This window comes from Mycteria americana, chromosome 14 (assembly GCF_035582795.1).
Source record: "Mycteria americana isolate JAX WOST 10 ecotype Jacksonville Zoo and Gardens chromosome 14, USCA_MyAme_1.0, whole genome shotgun sequence".
NCBI classification, from domain to species: domain Eukaryota; kingdom Metazoa; phylum Chordata; class Aves; order Ciconiiformes; family Ciconiidae; genus Mycteria; species Mycteria americana.
This window is the reverse complement of record NC_134378.1, coordinates 3,555,001-3,571,105: the sequence shown is the minus strand read 5'-3', so window position 1 is coordinate 3,571,105 and position 16,105 is coordinate 3,555,001. Positions and strand designations below refer to the sequence as shown.

Sequence of the window (16,105 nt, the reverse complement as noted above, 5' to 3'; positions counted from 1 at the left end):
TTTGGATCTCCTGCTCCATCCCAAGAGCTCTCCTTCACTGGCGATGAGCTCTGCCAAGGCTGAGCCAAGAGCCGGCAGGACATCAAGAGCAACACTGGCACCAGCATGAGTTGCTAACTGGTGGTGAGGACGTCTACCTAGGACAGGAGACTGGGTCCTGGCCTTCCTTCCAGGACCACATATATATTTTATTGCTGGGAACAGAAACCCCAGCTATAACGCAATTTGCAGACACACGATCGTCCTCCTACAGCTACTTTCAAGTCTTTTGGGAAGTCCCTGACCCAGCTGGCCTACCTGCAGTTTCCCTAGAGAACGCCTATCGTGGCAAATCCCTCCAGGATGGGAGCAGGGTTCTGCTTTGTTTTCAGATGGCGATCGGACGTCAGCACAAGGCTGCAGCCTCGACAAACCCCGAGCAGGACTCTCAGGCTCTCGGTGTAGCTCTCACAATCACAAAGTCTGGCATTTCTGGGCTTTGAGGTACCTACCAGAGGTAAATGGCACTCAAGCTTTGGACTTTGTCAGAGTCAAAACACTCACGTCTCAGCTCTGACGCAGAAATTTGACTTAACTTCTGGGTTTTTTTCCATGTAAATCTAAATGTGTTTTCCTGTGTCCAGACTCCCTGGGGCATTTGTGGAAAAGCAGCAGCCCATGGGAGATCTCCTGACACACAAAGCTCCCTGGCCAACGAAGTCACACCTAACTATGACAGCTTGTAGCAAGGGTTTTCAGGTCCCCCCTTTCCACAGAAGAAGGACCATGGAGTTAGCTGGTCCTTGGGAAGAGCCCCATTATTCCTTATGGCAGCCTTTCAATAGATAAAGGCTTCTAAGAAAGATGGAGAGAGACTTTTTACCAAGGCTTGTAGTGACAGAACAAGGGGCAGTGGTTTTAAACTGCAAAAGGGTCAGTTTAGATTGGATATAAGGAAGAAAATTTTTACGATGAGGGTGGTGAGGCACCGGTTGCCCAGAGAAGTTGTGGATGCCCCATCATTGGGGCATGAAGGTTGGACGGGGCTTTGAGCAACCTCATCTAGCGCAAAACGTCCCTGGGGTTGGACTAGATGATCTTCAAAGGTCAATTCCAACCCAAACCACTCCACAATTCTTCATCCCGCTTGTCCTGCAACTCTTGAAACATCATCTCCAGGACCTGATGTCCCCTCCAGGCCAACCTGGCCTCCTCACCGAAACCAACCCCCCAAGGCATGGGGCTGCAGTTGGGTTGTGGGAAGTGCCAGGAGGCATCTCAGACACTTCGGTTACGATACCTGAGGCCCCGGTGCTGGGCTGCGGACTTCGTCCGCAGCCCAGCACCGGGGCCTCAGGTATCGTAACACCCCTGTGTTAGCCGGGACACCTCAGCGCAGAGGTGGGGAGAAGGTGCGATGGTTTTGGGGAGGCCATAAACCACAACTAGGCTAAAATTAATAATTCAATTCATCTATAAAGCCTCGCCTCTGACCAAACAGCGGCCTCCTGCTCCGCTAACCTGCAGCAGGCCGGGCCTCCGGCGGCCTTGCCGGGGCGGGCCGGGTAGGCCGCGCCCCCGGTAGCGTCACGGCGAAGGGCCGGGCCGGGCCGGTGGGGCCGCGGCGGGGAGCGGGAGGAGGCGCCGAGGAGCCGGGCGATGGTGGGGATCCCGGGCGGCTGCCAGTGTAAGAGCCGCGGCGCGGGGGGGAAGGCGCCGACCCGCTCGGCGCCGCTCGGACGGGGGCGAAGGGCCTAGCGGGGCCGGGGCCGGGGCCGGGCGGCGGCGGCGGCGGCGGCGGCGGGGACGCCTCGGCCTGGCCGGGCCTCAGGCGGCGGGGGGCGGCGCGGCCGGAGCGGGGTGCAGCGGTGGTGCCGGCCCCGCCACCGGGCTCAGCCCCCACCCCCCGGGCCTGCCCTGCTCGGCCGGGGGGTGCGGAGAGGGGTGCTGCGCCCTGCTCGGCTCTTCCAGCTGCACACGTTTATATATAAACACGGATAATGTACGCGTTTGCTTGGCGTGCGTTCCTCGGCATGCGGGTCATCGCCCTCGAAGCGTGAGGCAGCCGGGCCAGGAGCGGCCTCGGGGACCCCCACCTGCAAAACCAGCCTGGCAGCAGCCCTGCGGGGTGGCCCGCTGGGTTTATTTTTAATTTCCAGGCTGGATGGGGTTTCGTGACCCAGCGCAGGGCAGGGCAGGGCAGGGCGGGCAGCGGCAGGGCCGGTGCCGGCAGCCCCCGGGGTCACCCCGGCGCTCGGCCGGGAGCAGGCGGGTGGGCTCGGCGGTGCCGGACCCGTAAGGTGCGCTCAGGTGGGCAGTGAGCGGGCGTGTGTGCGTACGTGAAGCCTGGCTGTTGCAGCATCCTCTGCTGCTTGGGGTTGGGAAGGCGAATAGCTGGAGCTCCGTTTTCATTAATTTCTCAAAGCAGGAGGTTTGTTTCCCGAAAAGGTTCACTCTCTTTGAAAGCCATGAGGTCGGCCCGAGAGCAGGGGAGCGCGTTGCTGCTGCCCAGGAGCAGGGTGCATGCTTAGCTTGTGTCTCTCACCATTTTAACCTCCTGATGATTTTTCTCAGCTGTGCTTGTGCGCACAGCATGTGTTTATCCACAGTCGGGAGTGGACTGTGAGCCGTCCCGGGCTGAGGATCGAGGTGCCGGACGGAGCCACGATGTCCGTGGGTCAGGGACGCACAGGCTGACAGCCTGGATGGGCCACTTGCGCACGGCTGGATGGCGGCCTCGAGGCGACTCTGTTGATAAGTCATAGTTCAGTGAAGGGAGAAAAGCAGTTAAAAGTGCATCCCAAAGCTCAGAGGAAATGAGGGAATTTTAAAATGAAGTGTGATTGCTCATAGGGAAGCAATGTAAAGATAGATGCTGACGCTAACGTGGAAGCCACCCAGAAAGCTGCGTTCCTGATATGGAGAAGGAATTACCGAGTGACGGAAATTGCAGAGGGTGGGTGAATACTTTATCGTGCTGCTTAGTGCAAAATGTGTGGAGATGTTCGGAGTGAGGTTGTTATCCCTTAAGGCAGTTACAAATATTAGCCTGTCAAAGCATGCGGACTTGAAACAGCCAGTGGCCCAGGTGGCTGCCGCGGGAGGAGGGCCCAGCAGTGAGCAAGCTGTGTTAACATCCACGTGGGTTTGCAGAATCCTGGGACCTGATTGACGGGCTCCTAACCTCGCTGCCAGGGAGGGCTCTTCGTTTTGTCTGCCTTGAAGAAAAGGCCCCACAGAAGGAGCTCGGGTGAGATCATCTGCTTTAACCTCGCTGTCCCAAAGTCAGCCCACTGTGCCTGATCTCCTTTCTCCAAGCTCCCTTTGCAGTTGCAGCAGAGGAACAGGCGCTTCTGAGGGTGATTCATCTCACCAGTCTTGGACACCTCTCTCTGGATGAGATGAATTACACGCAGGAGGTGCCTGGGCTTTTTCATGGACTGCAAGGGGAGTCCAGGATAACTGGCTCAGCCTTTGGCATGAGGAGTTAGATGAAACAAATCCCACCCAGCGTGTCTGCTCGTGCTGCAGCTTGATGGTGTATGCAGAGACTGGTCAGATTCCCTGTTTCTCTTAGGCTGAGCACTGGGAGGAGATGGGCCTTTGAAATCCTCCTTAAAATAATTGAAGCTAAGGGAGACAGCGATCTTGTGCCTAAAGGCATAGCTTCAGGGTGGGTATGTGAAACCAGTTCCTGCCTCAGCTGTGGCACTTTCTGCAACCTGGGGCCAGTTGTTTGAATGTTTTTCTGGATTGTGGCAGGAATGTATAAATGTATACGTAGCCACTCAGTTTTGCAATATTAAACTATGTCTGAGAGCAGGGCTTTTCATCTGGGTCCTGTTGACAGAACCAGGTCAGGAAGCCATTGCACTGACCTTATGCCAGCAGGTACAGCAAGGCCGTAGCCCCTGGCCAGAGAGGGTGACACGCACCTGGGACACTTCTGATGGCTCAGCGGCAGCTAAAGCATCATTTCTTACGCAGCTTTAATATGCCTGTGGTTCAGCATCCATTGGTGAAGTGCTAGTGATAACCCTGGTGAGCCATACAGCTGTTTTATAAGGATAAGCACATAAATATGCATTATAGCCTTCGGCAGCTTTATAGGTAGAGCAGGTAACGATGTCCTGTTAGCGCCAGTTATTGAACAGGCTGAATGAACGCTGGGGCACAAGACAACACTTAGTTCTTGGGCCTAGCATCTGCCCAAGAACACTGTTGGATTTTATCTTTGGGCTCAAGAAAGTGAATAATCAGCTGTAGACTCATAATTTTTATAAGCACAAATTATATGCATTGCCTTGGTTATCAGCCCAGTGATTTCTTCTGTATTATAAATACAGTTACTGGCAATGTCAGGAGGTTGCTTGATTTCTTTGGGTATGTATTACAGGGAAGTGGTTCAGCGCTCAGTGTGAAACTAATGATTTGGAAAGAAAGGAGAAATGTGGGACTGCTTTGAAACTTTGGGATGTTCTGTATTAGTTTAAGGCACATACTGACTCTCGTGAACATGCTTTTCTTACATGGGTATGTCCAATGGGCAGAAATTAAAATGGATCTTTCAGGGACTTAGTCTTGATATTCATATGCTGTAAAATAAAAGGCTTAAGGTGTTACTCTTCCCTTGCACCAGTCTTCAGGAGAGTGAAATATACTGACTTTTTAAAGCAGTCAGAAAAAAAAGTTTTTTTACTTATTTGCAGCTTCTCTGAGGATAGAAAAGAGCATATACTTCAGGTAGAGCCCATGTAGTTGACTTTCCTGAGAGCAGGACTGGAGCAGAATAGTGAGCTGAGTACGGTTTCCATCAGCCTGAGCTGCCAAAGCTTCACAGCTGCCTCGAGATGTTGCCGTAAACCACTGGAGCAGGAGAGGGGAGAAGGACTGCTCGGGTTTCCCTTTTGCTGTCAAGAACCAGAGGTAACCTCTTTGACTTTGGAAGAAGGAGGTGGCTATAAAACCCATGCAAGTGAGAGTGAATCTCTCTCTTCTCCCGCTGATACAGAAAGTCCCGGAGGCAGTGCTTCCACCCAGACAGGTGATTGACCTGGAACTCTTCCCGACTGAAAACCGCCTTCCTGAAGGCACTTGTCCAGCCAGTGTCTGGGGCAGAAAACTTCTCCTATGTCCCTGTCGCCTTCCCATCCCTCCCTGCCGCACCCCACGTGTGTGTACACCCATGTTCAATTCAGCTACGAAGGTGTCACTGGACGTTCATTTTGGCTGTATTTGTGCACTCCAGGTTAATCAGCCCTGACCTTAGAGCTCAGCTAAAACATTCTTTGCTCCATTTCATGTTCTTCTCGAGAGAGAAGCACTAACTTCTACAGGTAGTAACTTATCTGATGATTGGACTTTGAGGTCAAAATCTGCATGTTTTCCTCAAAGACATGCTTTGTGGTCTTGGTATAATTTAAAGGATGAGACTATTCAGGCAGGGATTTTCTCCAGTGTAGATTTATGTTGGTATTTAAGATAGTAGTTGATAATAGCCCTCAACCTTGGGTTACAAGGATATTTTCAGAAGATAAATGGCATGCTGTAGTCTTGACTTTGGGTCCATAGGTGACACTTTGAAGCTTTTTGAATGTTATAGAATTCTCTCATTACAGCTATCATTTTGAATGGAAAGTGTAGCATTAGCCATTTTTTTTCTGCGGATGTCATAAAATAATCGGATGAATACTTAGTGACCGCTTGCAGAAATACTGCTGCTTTTCTGTGAGTGGACTCGATGGATGCACCCGTTTGTTAGCATCAATACCAGTTTCTGCCTGAACGAAATACATCTGCGTTTTTTAATCCTCATGATCTCTTGGGAGTTGCACTTCCTAATAGTGCACCTAGTTGCTGTAGCAGCAAGTTCCTCCAAATACATCACCTGGGACACTTCCGCCTGCCTTTTGTACGTGTTTTATCACGCCATTTCTGACAGGAGGCAACAGGGGAAGGAGAAGGAGGTATAAAATCCTAAAGGAAAGAAAACAGGGAGGCTGTACGTGGTTGGTGTATGTGGGAGTAGGCTGGTCTGGCGAGGGGTGGTTGGGTCAAGCGGTCGCCGCGCTGGTGGGACTGGGCTGGTGGCAGAGGGCAGCTCGGCAGGGCTGGGGAGCCCAGCCAGGGACCCTCCCTGACGCCCGCCTGGCCGGCGAAGACTCTTCAGATGCCTTATCAGGAGTGGTGAGCACACAAATGCTTAGCCTAATAACTCATTACATCCCAGCTATCTTTTATGTCTGTTAGCCAACAAATATTTGCTTTATACTTCTAAGTTGTTGTGCATCCTGCCTGCAGAGTCTCTTTCCATCTGGCTGGAGGTGCTTGAACAAACGGAGATGGAAGAGAGGCTGTAGTGCGGGGTACATCTGTACGGTCGCACGTTGTCCTTGGCAGGCAGAGCTCCGGGACACTCATGGTTGTCAGCTTGGAGCACAGTCAGCTTTCTTTTCTTACGTGAGTATTGTGGGATACAGTATTTTGTGGCTGTACTCTTGGGAGCAAACATTTCGGTGGGTCTTGGTTAAGCAGAAACTTAATTTAACACTTTTTTAAAGGATGAGGATATCTCAGCCTTCGGCATTTCCAGGTGCGGATGAGATTAATTTGCTTATCTTAGGTGATGGCAGGTAATTGCATGTGCTGGGGAGGTACTGTAGTCAGGATGTTAAAACACAAAGAAGTCAAATGGCTCCCATGTTCCTCCCCCGCTGTGCAGGCTCTTTTGCATTAAAACACCCCGTCTGGCAGATCTGCAGGCAGGAGTCTTCCCTCCTCCTCCTCCTCCTCCTCCCCGAGTAGGTTTGGTGGGGGCCAAGAAGCCCCTGATGAATTGTGACTGCGAAGCGCTGAACTTTGAGGGGAGATGAAAAAAACCTTTGAAACATTTGCTGCCCTGGCAGCGTGTACGTGGGTTGGTAATGGGGTTTATCTTCTGACATCATTAGGATCTCTGACATTTCTAGCTTAGAAACAATAACTCGCCTTATCCGTCGTCATGTTTTTGTAATTAAAGACAAAGCTTGGTAAATATTTTTTAAATGATTGAATTTCCCAAGTATGGAAAACACATGTCGGGAGTCAGGCTGGCTGCGTCCAATGCGCCTTTTCCCATCGCGCCCCTTGGAGCACGCGAGTGCAAATGCAGATTTAGAGCTGTGGGTGACAGGTTTATCTGGGATGATTGGCAAGGATTTATAAACCAGGAGGGGATTTACTTCGCTCTCCCTCCCTCTTCTTCCCCCTTGTCTCCCCTGCTCCCCGACCCCAGTCTCAGAAATAGGAAATTGGGATCACATTAAACCCTAATTGGTTTGGCTCCAGCGCTAGTTCGGTGGCTGCCAAATAGTTAATTTATTGCGTGAGAGTTTGGCCATGTGTTGAGAGGCAAATTTGCTTGAAGCAAGGGATCTTTGTAAACTGTATGTCCATTCCCGTGCCAGGTCCTGTTTACAGCAGCACCGGAGTGGGGTGCGGGAGGTGCTCTCCGTACCCGTCCCGGCAGGATGGCGAGGGGGGAGACCCTGCCGTGGGGCTGCAGTTCTGCCTTCCTTGCTCCCCGGCCAAAACGCTTCCAGGAATAGTTGCCTAAAAGAGCTTAAAGTGATTTTAGCTGGACTTGGCGATCGACGTTTGGAAACTGCCAGCTAGATAAGACGTGGGAGGCTCTCAAGAGAATAAATGCATCTGTTTGGGAGATAACAGCAGGCCTGGGCTGTCACCGCGGAGCAGGGCCAGGTGGGGAGTCCCCGGGGGTGGCAAGATGGCTTTTCCTGGATGATGTGAGGAGGGGCAAACGGGAAGCAGGCGTATCTGGCTGGCTTCCTGTGGCCCTGCAGAAGCCCTCCTTGTTCCTGCCCTTCTCTGTGAGGTTGGTGGCCGTCGGACATCCCAGATTTGTCGTTGCTTGCTGTTGGATCCCAGGCATCTAGTTGCGTTTGGCTTCTGTGAAGGTTTCTGGAGGTTGGGCTCCAGCAGAAGAGCTTGCATGGGCTTGAAGGACAAGCAGCCCTTATTTAGGCTGTCGCCGACGCTGTGTTCACTGGCACTTGAAAGGGAGTTATTTGGATTAAAGAGGAAGCTGCAGCCTGAGTTAAAGACTCACTGCTAGCGTGGCTCCGGTTTTGGAGTATGATTTGAAAGAGGCTGTGTAAGGAATAAATCCATGGCTGTGGCATTTTCTTTCATTTCTCGCTGAGTTAAATAACAAACTTTGTGTAAGGGAGCTGCTTCCAGCTCTGAGGCAACAGAATTATTACCGCCGTGCTCAGCGTCGCCCATTCTGTCAGCTGCTATTTCCATTGTGAACTTGATACCTGAAGGCTCAATATTGTGATCCTTTAATTTTCAGCTGCTAAAACGTACCATGCGAGTTGGCTAAAAGGGAAGAGCTCAGAGGGGAATTTGAAATAGTTATGCTGTGGGAGCAGTGTGTTTCTTTGGGTATTTCTTAAGTGCTGAGCATTTAGGAGAAATTGGTAGGTAGTAGCAATGCACTCTTAGCAATACTTTTCCTTCTGTAGCTCTTGCTTCCTGGGATGTAATAAAATCCATTAAGTTCTATTTATGATCTAAGGCCCAATATAGTAATAGTTTTATTTGGATAATTGTGGCTGTTCTACCGATAATCAGAATACTGAACACTTCCAGACATACTGCAAAACCCAGGCTGGGTATTTAGGGGGGTGCAGGGTTGGCAGGGCCAAATGTTAGCCAGTTTTTCTGAGGAGCCAGAGAGACATCAGTTCAACAAAAAAAAGCCTGGATCAAGCCGAGCATCTTTGTAGGAAGGCAGCTCCTGCCCGTGGCTGCTGCGCTGGGGCCGTGCTGTCCTGGATTTGCCAGCCATAGCATGGAGGTGCTAGCAGGGTTAGGCAGGCAAAAGGGAGACAAATTGGACAGGTATTGGAAGCAAACAGTGAGGGTTTGTTTTGGAGAGCATCTTTTCATCTTGAGGTCTAAAGGCAGGTTAAACATTCATCAGGGAGCCACTCACCACTTGTGCATCTCCTGCTTAGTTTGAAATGCAGCCATTTCTGGGATGAGCTCCTGTAATTACTTTAAAGTACATCATACTTCCACCACTTTTGGCAGGAAGGAAGGAGGAATACTGTGCTCCATCGCCAGACAAAATAGAAATCAACAATTGGGATTTTTCTCAACGAGCAGATCTATCTTCTCTGCCATTAAATCCGAGTTGGATGGAAGCCTTGTGCCCATTTTGCTTTCGCGATGCGAGCGTGGCGCTCTGCAGCACGCAGCCCGTGTTCACGCGAAGATTTAAAGCAGCAAATTCTAGCCAGAAATTCTTTCTAGCGCTTTGTTTTCCTTCTGCTGTTTGCTTCCCGCTTCGCACTACAGATGCTAATGGGTCACCTTCCCATGGTGAGTAATGATACACGCCGTACTTTTACGTTGTGCTGAGAAACCGTTGTCTTCAGGACAGTTCTTTCAGAGATGCATTTCTACTCCTAAACCATCGCAGATCAGGCAGCACTGAAAAACCTTCAAGCCTAGCTTGAGATCCCTTGTGTCAGCCTAAACACCTACCTCCTGTTTGAGCCTCGGCACGCACTTGAAGATACATCAGTGCTTGCACCACGGTTGGGTGCATGTACAAGCTGATGCATCCAGGTTTCTAGCTTTCTGTGCGTTCTCTACTCTCTTCCTCCCCCTTCGTAGTTGGAAGTTGTATTAAACTTGACGTACTCATCGGAGAGTCATCCGCTTCCCAGGACCAAATTTTTTTGCCAGGAGACCTGCTTAGAGGTGGAGAGAAAAGGCAGCCATCTGGAGGATGGTTTCCAGAAAAAAAAAATAGAGCAAATTTGTCGCAACCACGAAGCAAACTAGTTTAGCAGATCTGGGAGAGCATCCCCGGGACCTTTGTGGAGATGAAACCCTTCAGGGCTGTGGGATGGAGAAGCACAGGGGTAGGAACAAATCCTGTACCTGGTCTCTGCTGTCATCCATGCATCCATTTCTCCAGCCAAGCCACCCCTCACCTGTAAAGGTGTACACAGAAAGGAGAATTTAGAGATGCAGGCAGTGGCTGGTTCGTAGAGCTTGTAAATCTGACCATGGGGTATCAGGGACTGCAAATCAGCATCACACAAAACTGAATTTTTGGTGAGTTGTCTGCATCCATTTACTACTGTTCGTTTACTCCTCGGCTGCAAAATACCTGACTCCAGATTACTGCCCTTAGCCCACCTGAGTCTCCACATTTCAGAATATACACTGGTCGGTACCTTCTTTTCCCCCAGAGGATGATTTTTTCCTGTGAAAGTGTGGTCTGCCCTCTGTATCTGAGCACCTAGAAGTTAATTTGATGGAATCTGCTAAGGAAGAATCTTGGATAGCAGCAGATACCACTCTTTCGGAAAGCCTATGGATGAGGACCTCGTAAAGGGAGCAGCAGAGACGACCTGTGCCCGCTTTGATTTTAGCATTGCCATCCCTGCTGCCCATATCTAACAGCACCCGCTTGGCCTGGCACTGGTTTTGCACTGCAGTACTCCTAAGATGTTCACAGGCACTTGTCCATCCTTTTTCTACCTGAATATACTTGTCTCATTGAACAACCCTTTTTTTTTTTCCCCTGTGTAGTATTGATTTTAGCAAGAGGAAAAATAAAACCTTTTTGTGCATGTGAATGGGTAAACAACTATCAGAGCACACAAACTGTTGGGCAGGTAATTTTTAGATGTTTCTTGATTTGCCTGCTACCAGTTTTATTTAAATGTTAAGTCTTCAGCCACTGCAGCTACTGCATTCATCAGGTTTTATTTCCCATTTAATAATTACAGCAGTTTCCCTTGAGCCCTGTACCTCTAATTAAGAAAGCTAAGTTTGATAGAAAGTTAATGGAATGAAATTTGTTATATTTTTATGGTAAAATGTGCTCGCAAAAATAACGTTTGTAGACTCAGTCACTACTCCGGAACATTGTTTACCACATCCCCTTGATCCTCCATCAGTGCTGATGACTTTTCTGATGGTGTATGGACAGTTGAGCAAAACCATCAGAGACCTGGATCTCATCCGTGCAGAAATTCTTGCCTTCGGTCTCACAGATACCATGCAAGATACCTTGGTTGGCGTAGGATCTCCACTTTCCCTTTTGCGTGTGTCAATAAGGATTGCCTCAGTTCCCACCAGCACTGCACTTTTACTGTCCTGCTGGTGCTCTTGGCGGCGTTAGGTGGCCCAGGAAGCCCTGGAGAACCTGGCAGTACCGCACGGAGCTGGTCCTGCTTCAGGTGGTGTCTGAGCAGATGTGACCCAGCCACCATCCAGGCTCTGAGAGCCCAATTCGGTGAAAGCCCGTTGTTATTTCAGGAATATTTCCTATGCCCAGTGACCTGTGAGTGAGCCCTGGTAGGAACAGCCGCCGGAGGGGCACCTCCTCGCGCCGTGCCGCTGGGCTGCAGCAGTACCTCGGTGCCTCCCCCAACACACCGACCGCCCCGCTCTGCCCTGCACGAAGCCTTCCTCGGCAGAATTTTGCAGCAAGTTGCTTTTTGCGCTCCTTTGTGAAGATTTCTACAGCCATGGCTGGTCCTCCCAGTCTGAAGGCCAGGGTGATTCCGGTTCTCCAGACAGCCCCAAAGAAAAGCAAAAAAACCCCAGATGGGATGAGAAGCAGTGGCATGTGTGGGCTTGTTCAGGTGACCACATGCAGTAGTCCTCTCTCTGCTGACTCTGCTTCTGCAACATGGGGTGAATCTGTAGATCAGCAGGAGCAACCGGGATGAGGATGAGCCAACGGACAGATCTGCCTGCGTCCACGCAGCATGCCAAGAATTTAAATCCGTCACCGATGGTACTGTCCAAATGGCTGTGCTTCTCCGAGTGGTGGCTCCGTGAATGGAGATGCACCTCTTCGCACCTGTTTTATAACACAGAAGCAAAATATTCGGGGCATCCAAATAGTTTATACCCTGACAAACAAATCTGGCAATGGGAGCGTGAGTTTCCATCTCATTAAGCTGTTGGCAAAGCTCTGGTAATTCCAGTCACTGATACAGCGCAGGAATTATCCCTCGACACGACTGGTTGTGTCAGGTCAGAGCATCACTGTTTTTTCTCAGCAGTTGTGTGTTTATACTTGAGGGTAAAAGAAAGTGTTGAAATGTCAGTTCAATGGGTTCTTCTCTGGTGCCAGAGCAAGGTCTCGCGAGGTCAGAAAACAAGTGTCTGAGGATTTCTGCACAATGAGCATAAAGTGGATTTTTACATCTAAGTTGTAATGCAGAATTGTTTTCAAATCTAATGGTTTTTTTTAATGCAAAACCTGGCACAGATTCCCAGTTTTGCAGAGACTTGAAGGTTCAGCTTGGAGGTCACCAGCTCAACTGCAGCCCAGGTTGGCTTTGACAAAGTTCCTACCGTCTCACAGCTGTTTGTTGGTCTGTATGAAATCAGGTGATGGTTTTGGTCCACTTTCTTGGGGACAGGTTGGCTATACCACGGTTGGTCCCATTTTCGGCACGCAGGAGGTATGCCATGAGTTGGAGCGATGGAGCTGGATGAGCTGGAGATTGTGGTGTCCTCTGGCTCCTCTGGCAGGCAGAGGATGAGGCATTTTGTTGAAGGGGTAGCACGCAGATGTCAATCGGCATGGGAAATTTGCCTCCAGCACTGTTACAGATTTTACGGTGTCTTGCAAACAAGAGCGAGCAGTCTGCTCTCCCCGCCTCGTGTTACATTACATGGCTTGAGACAGGCGCATACAAAATTCATTTTGGAGGTCCGTCGTCCAGTCCCAGAGACTAAGGAATGTTTTAGTAGGGCTTTTATAAAATGTATATGCTTTATCAAAGGTCCTATTGTTTCCTCATTAAAGCAGGATTATTCCTGCGGGATTAGCTGTTCTGCATGGGTCAAGAAGACAGCCACACTCCATTTTCATCGTAAACTTCTGCCTGCAGAGATGTACTGTGAAACGGCCAAGGCAAGTGGGAGGCAGAGTACCCAGGAGAAACAGGGATGCAGGTGTTTGGAAACGGGACCCAAGCGGAGCTTCTACAAATGTCGGTTTGATCCGACTTGACTCTTGAACACATGGAAAAATTTTAGCAGGCTGCACCTCCAGCACTACTTCTTGTCATTTGAACGTCCCATCTCTGAGAGTCCTCCTGGCATTAAACAGCCTCTGTCGTTGGTGCAAACCGTAGGAGGTGAATTTGGAGTTTTTCCATATGCTGAAACAAGGAGGCAGGAAAACCTTTTAATTTGCACAAGGGTCTCCTATAGTCAATACAAGTTGACCCCGCAGGCTTTCTTGAACTAATTCCTGTCAGTTTGTCTTTGCGAGATCTAATTTTTGCCCTCAAATTATCTCCTTTCTTCCAAAAGTTTATTACATCTCATGGATTATTTTTCCCGTATGACTATGATTCTGAATTAGGTTCAAGTCATCTAAAAATCACTGCTAAGGAACAGATAGCTGCTTTTACCGATGCTGTAGTGTCCAGGCGTTTGGAGCCTACTGGGAAGTGGTTTTGTGTGTTTTTTTATCTGCAGTGTCTGTCTCTGCAGTTTGCAGTCGCAGAGTTGCATATTCTTGTGTTCCTAATACAAATGTTGTCATCACTGAACAAGTGATGCAGGAAAATGGTGAAAAGAAATGCTGAAGCAGCACTGCTAATCAGGTAGATGTATTACGCTGCTGTTTAGTTGTAAGAAGTCTCCAAGAAGAAGAATGAACTCTCGGACTAGAAGCCTGCTCAGACTGCAGTATTAACTTGAAGAGAGGTGTTATTTGAAATGGCTGCTGTAAAAATCCCTCAGAAACTGGTTTTAGTACTTCTCTTGCTCTGCTCATAATGACGTTCCCTAGAGAATATGTATTTGTCATCTATTTTTCTAGATCTGCAGAGAAGTAAAATTCAAAGTACTCGCGCTATAGCGTGGAGCATCAGGTCAGACGAGCAGCTAACAGCACGCGTGGTCTGCCTTGCCCTGCGCCCAGCAGAGCACCCTGCGAGCCTCGCTGCCGGGAGCACTCGTGGTGGCTGGGCTCAGCTGCAGCGAAAGTGTACGATCCTTGGGGCATTCGATGGTGGTCTTCAGCCCTGAGCGGGACCGGTGGTGTGTCCGTCACTCATCTCTTCCATACCTTCAGGGGTTTTTTTGGTGGCCGGTCAGCGGAAAGCTGACCGTGGTCATTAACTGTACGTAAATGAGTCATGCTGAACTCAGAACTCGGCGTGCACCATTTCAGGTTACCGGCGCTGAAAGCAGCCAGGTTATTAACCACGAACGCAGCATTTACAATCCAAATACTGATACGGCCTTAAGTAGGGCAGGAGCTGCTCTGAGCGTAATCTCCCCGGCAGCGGGGCAGGGCTGCGGCAGGCCAGGTGTTTGCCTTTAGCTGCAGCTGCTCCATCTGCAGAAGCAGGTGGAGACGTTCAGGACCGTCAGCAAAACACAGCTGGGAAAAGCTCGGAGCAGCCCCACAACGTGCTAGTTCACCTGGGCAGAGCACACCCCGAAGCAGAACCCCCGGCGATAAACACGGCTTCACCTCAGCCACGGCTCTGGGTAGGATTAATGAAATGAAGAGGAAGGAAATATATGCTCGAGCTGGTTTATTTTTTTTTGTCTGGGTAGCAACACAGCCAAATCAAATCGGCTATTTCCAGAATGTTGCCTTTTAACTGCCTGTGCCATCAAATCCAACCCCACTTTGGAGAAGTTTTGCTGATGAACATCTCTTTTTTTCATCTCTTACTCCAGGTTTTTATTATTGTTTTTTAAATTAAGATGTTTCTTTCTTATTCTTTCCCCTGAGATCTTTTTTTTTTTTTTTTAATAACTCATGGTGTAGAAAATGAAGATTTTGACAGCTGTTGAAGTTTCGAGTTTGCTAAATCTGAGTTTTGGATGGGAGGTAATTTTTGGCCTCTTCCTCTTTCCCCTGTGCACGTTAATTAACTTCAATATACAGCCATTTGACTTCTTCTAGCTCGTGACAGTTGTCTGAACGCGTACGTCCGGTGCATGGCGTGGAGGACCTTTGACTTCTTTGATGTGATGCTCTCACCAGACGCTCCTTTCAGTCTATTGAAAAATCTTCTCTCTGTGCCATCTCAAGCGTTTTCCAGCATCTTACCTGTCCGGTCCGTGGGAGCAGACGGAGGCAGGGGGTGCTGGGCGTGCATGAAGCAGAGCAGGGTGCTGCCGACCACTTGCTCTGCTCGCTCCACGGCTGCAGGGAGCTTGCCAGGAGCAGCATAAAGCACGAGCGGGTCCCCCTTTCTCCTGCGTAGAAATGTTAAGGGATCTGATGGCTCCTGTCCCTTTGCGTAGGGACGACATCACCTGGATGTAAAATGCTCAGATCCAGGGCAGGCAGCTCCTTGGTAATGGTGTGTTTCCTCTTAAGCATTTAGGATGGAAAAATAAGTTTTGGGAACTTGGCGTGACTCTCTCCTCCCCGTTTCTCTGACTCCGTTGGGAATCGTGTTGGCGGTGCCGTTGGGTTGACACGCAAAAGGCTCGAATGCCCAGGCAGCAAGTGGAGATGCGCACCTCTGCGTGAGGTGGGTGCCCTAAATCTGTGCTGGGGGCAGCGACAGCCAAAAATGCCAGGTACAGACGTGGTGGTGTTGGAGGGAGCTGATGCCTCCAGCTATTATGGGCCTCCTCTTTAGCTGGGTTGGTCTTGAGCTTTTGCATGTTAAATCCTGAAAGTTTTTAAGGGTGGGTGGGCGGGCTGTGTGCTTTGTCAGCCTGGTTTTCTCCAGCTGTTTCTCTTGAGAAGCTAGCTGTAATTTTTTGAGACTTGATTTTCTGTACCTGTTGTGTTTTGTTGAATGAGTTTGTTTCAGAAGAATCTTCTGATTGAATCGTTCTTCTGTTGGAAAATATCTGTTTGTCAAGGCAGAAACTTTCCCTGGCACCAATGTGTGCTCGGGAGATCAGAAACCACCCTAGGTGCTCTGTAATTGTATTTACTAAACTGTACAACATGGCCTAAATAAATATTTACTGGTTTGAATATCTTCTTTGGCATCCTGGTGGAGCGCTGGCTGCTTGACCTCTGGCTGTCCCGATGTCTCCTTGTCTTGTGTAACTTTTGAAAGAGGGTTGGGTTTTTTTGTTTAGTTTGGGA

At 49.7% G+C, this 16,105-nt stretch overlaps 1 protein-coding gene across 3 annotated transcripts in view; it reads left to right on the top strand.

The window, feature by feature from the left end:
• The first annotated feature begins 1,555 nt into the window (after positions 1–1,555).
• CBFA2T2 (CBFA2/RUNX1 partner transcriptional co-repressor 2) overlaps positions 1,556–16,105 on the top strand; it is a 66,826-nt gene continuing 52,276 nt past the window's right edge. The window contains exons 1-2 of one of the 3 annotated variants that reach the window (XM_075517431.1): positions 1,611–1,666; positions 6,280–6,438. Coding sequence is in view for 1 of the 3 variants with exons in the window: in XM_075517430.1 (XP_075373545.1) it covers positions 1,639–1,666 (28 nt within the window). In the remaining 2 variants the exon portion in view is untranslated. Of the gene's footprint in view, positions 1,667–3,043; positions 3,230–6,279; positions 6,439–16,105 lie in introns of those variants that run through there. The other 2 variants (XM_075517430.1, XM_075517432.1) reach the window with 2 other exon arrangements.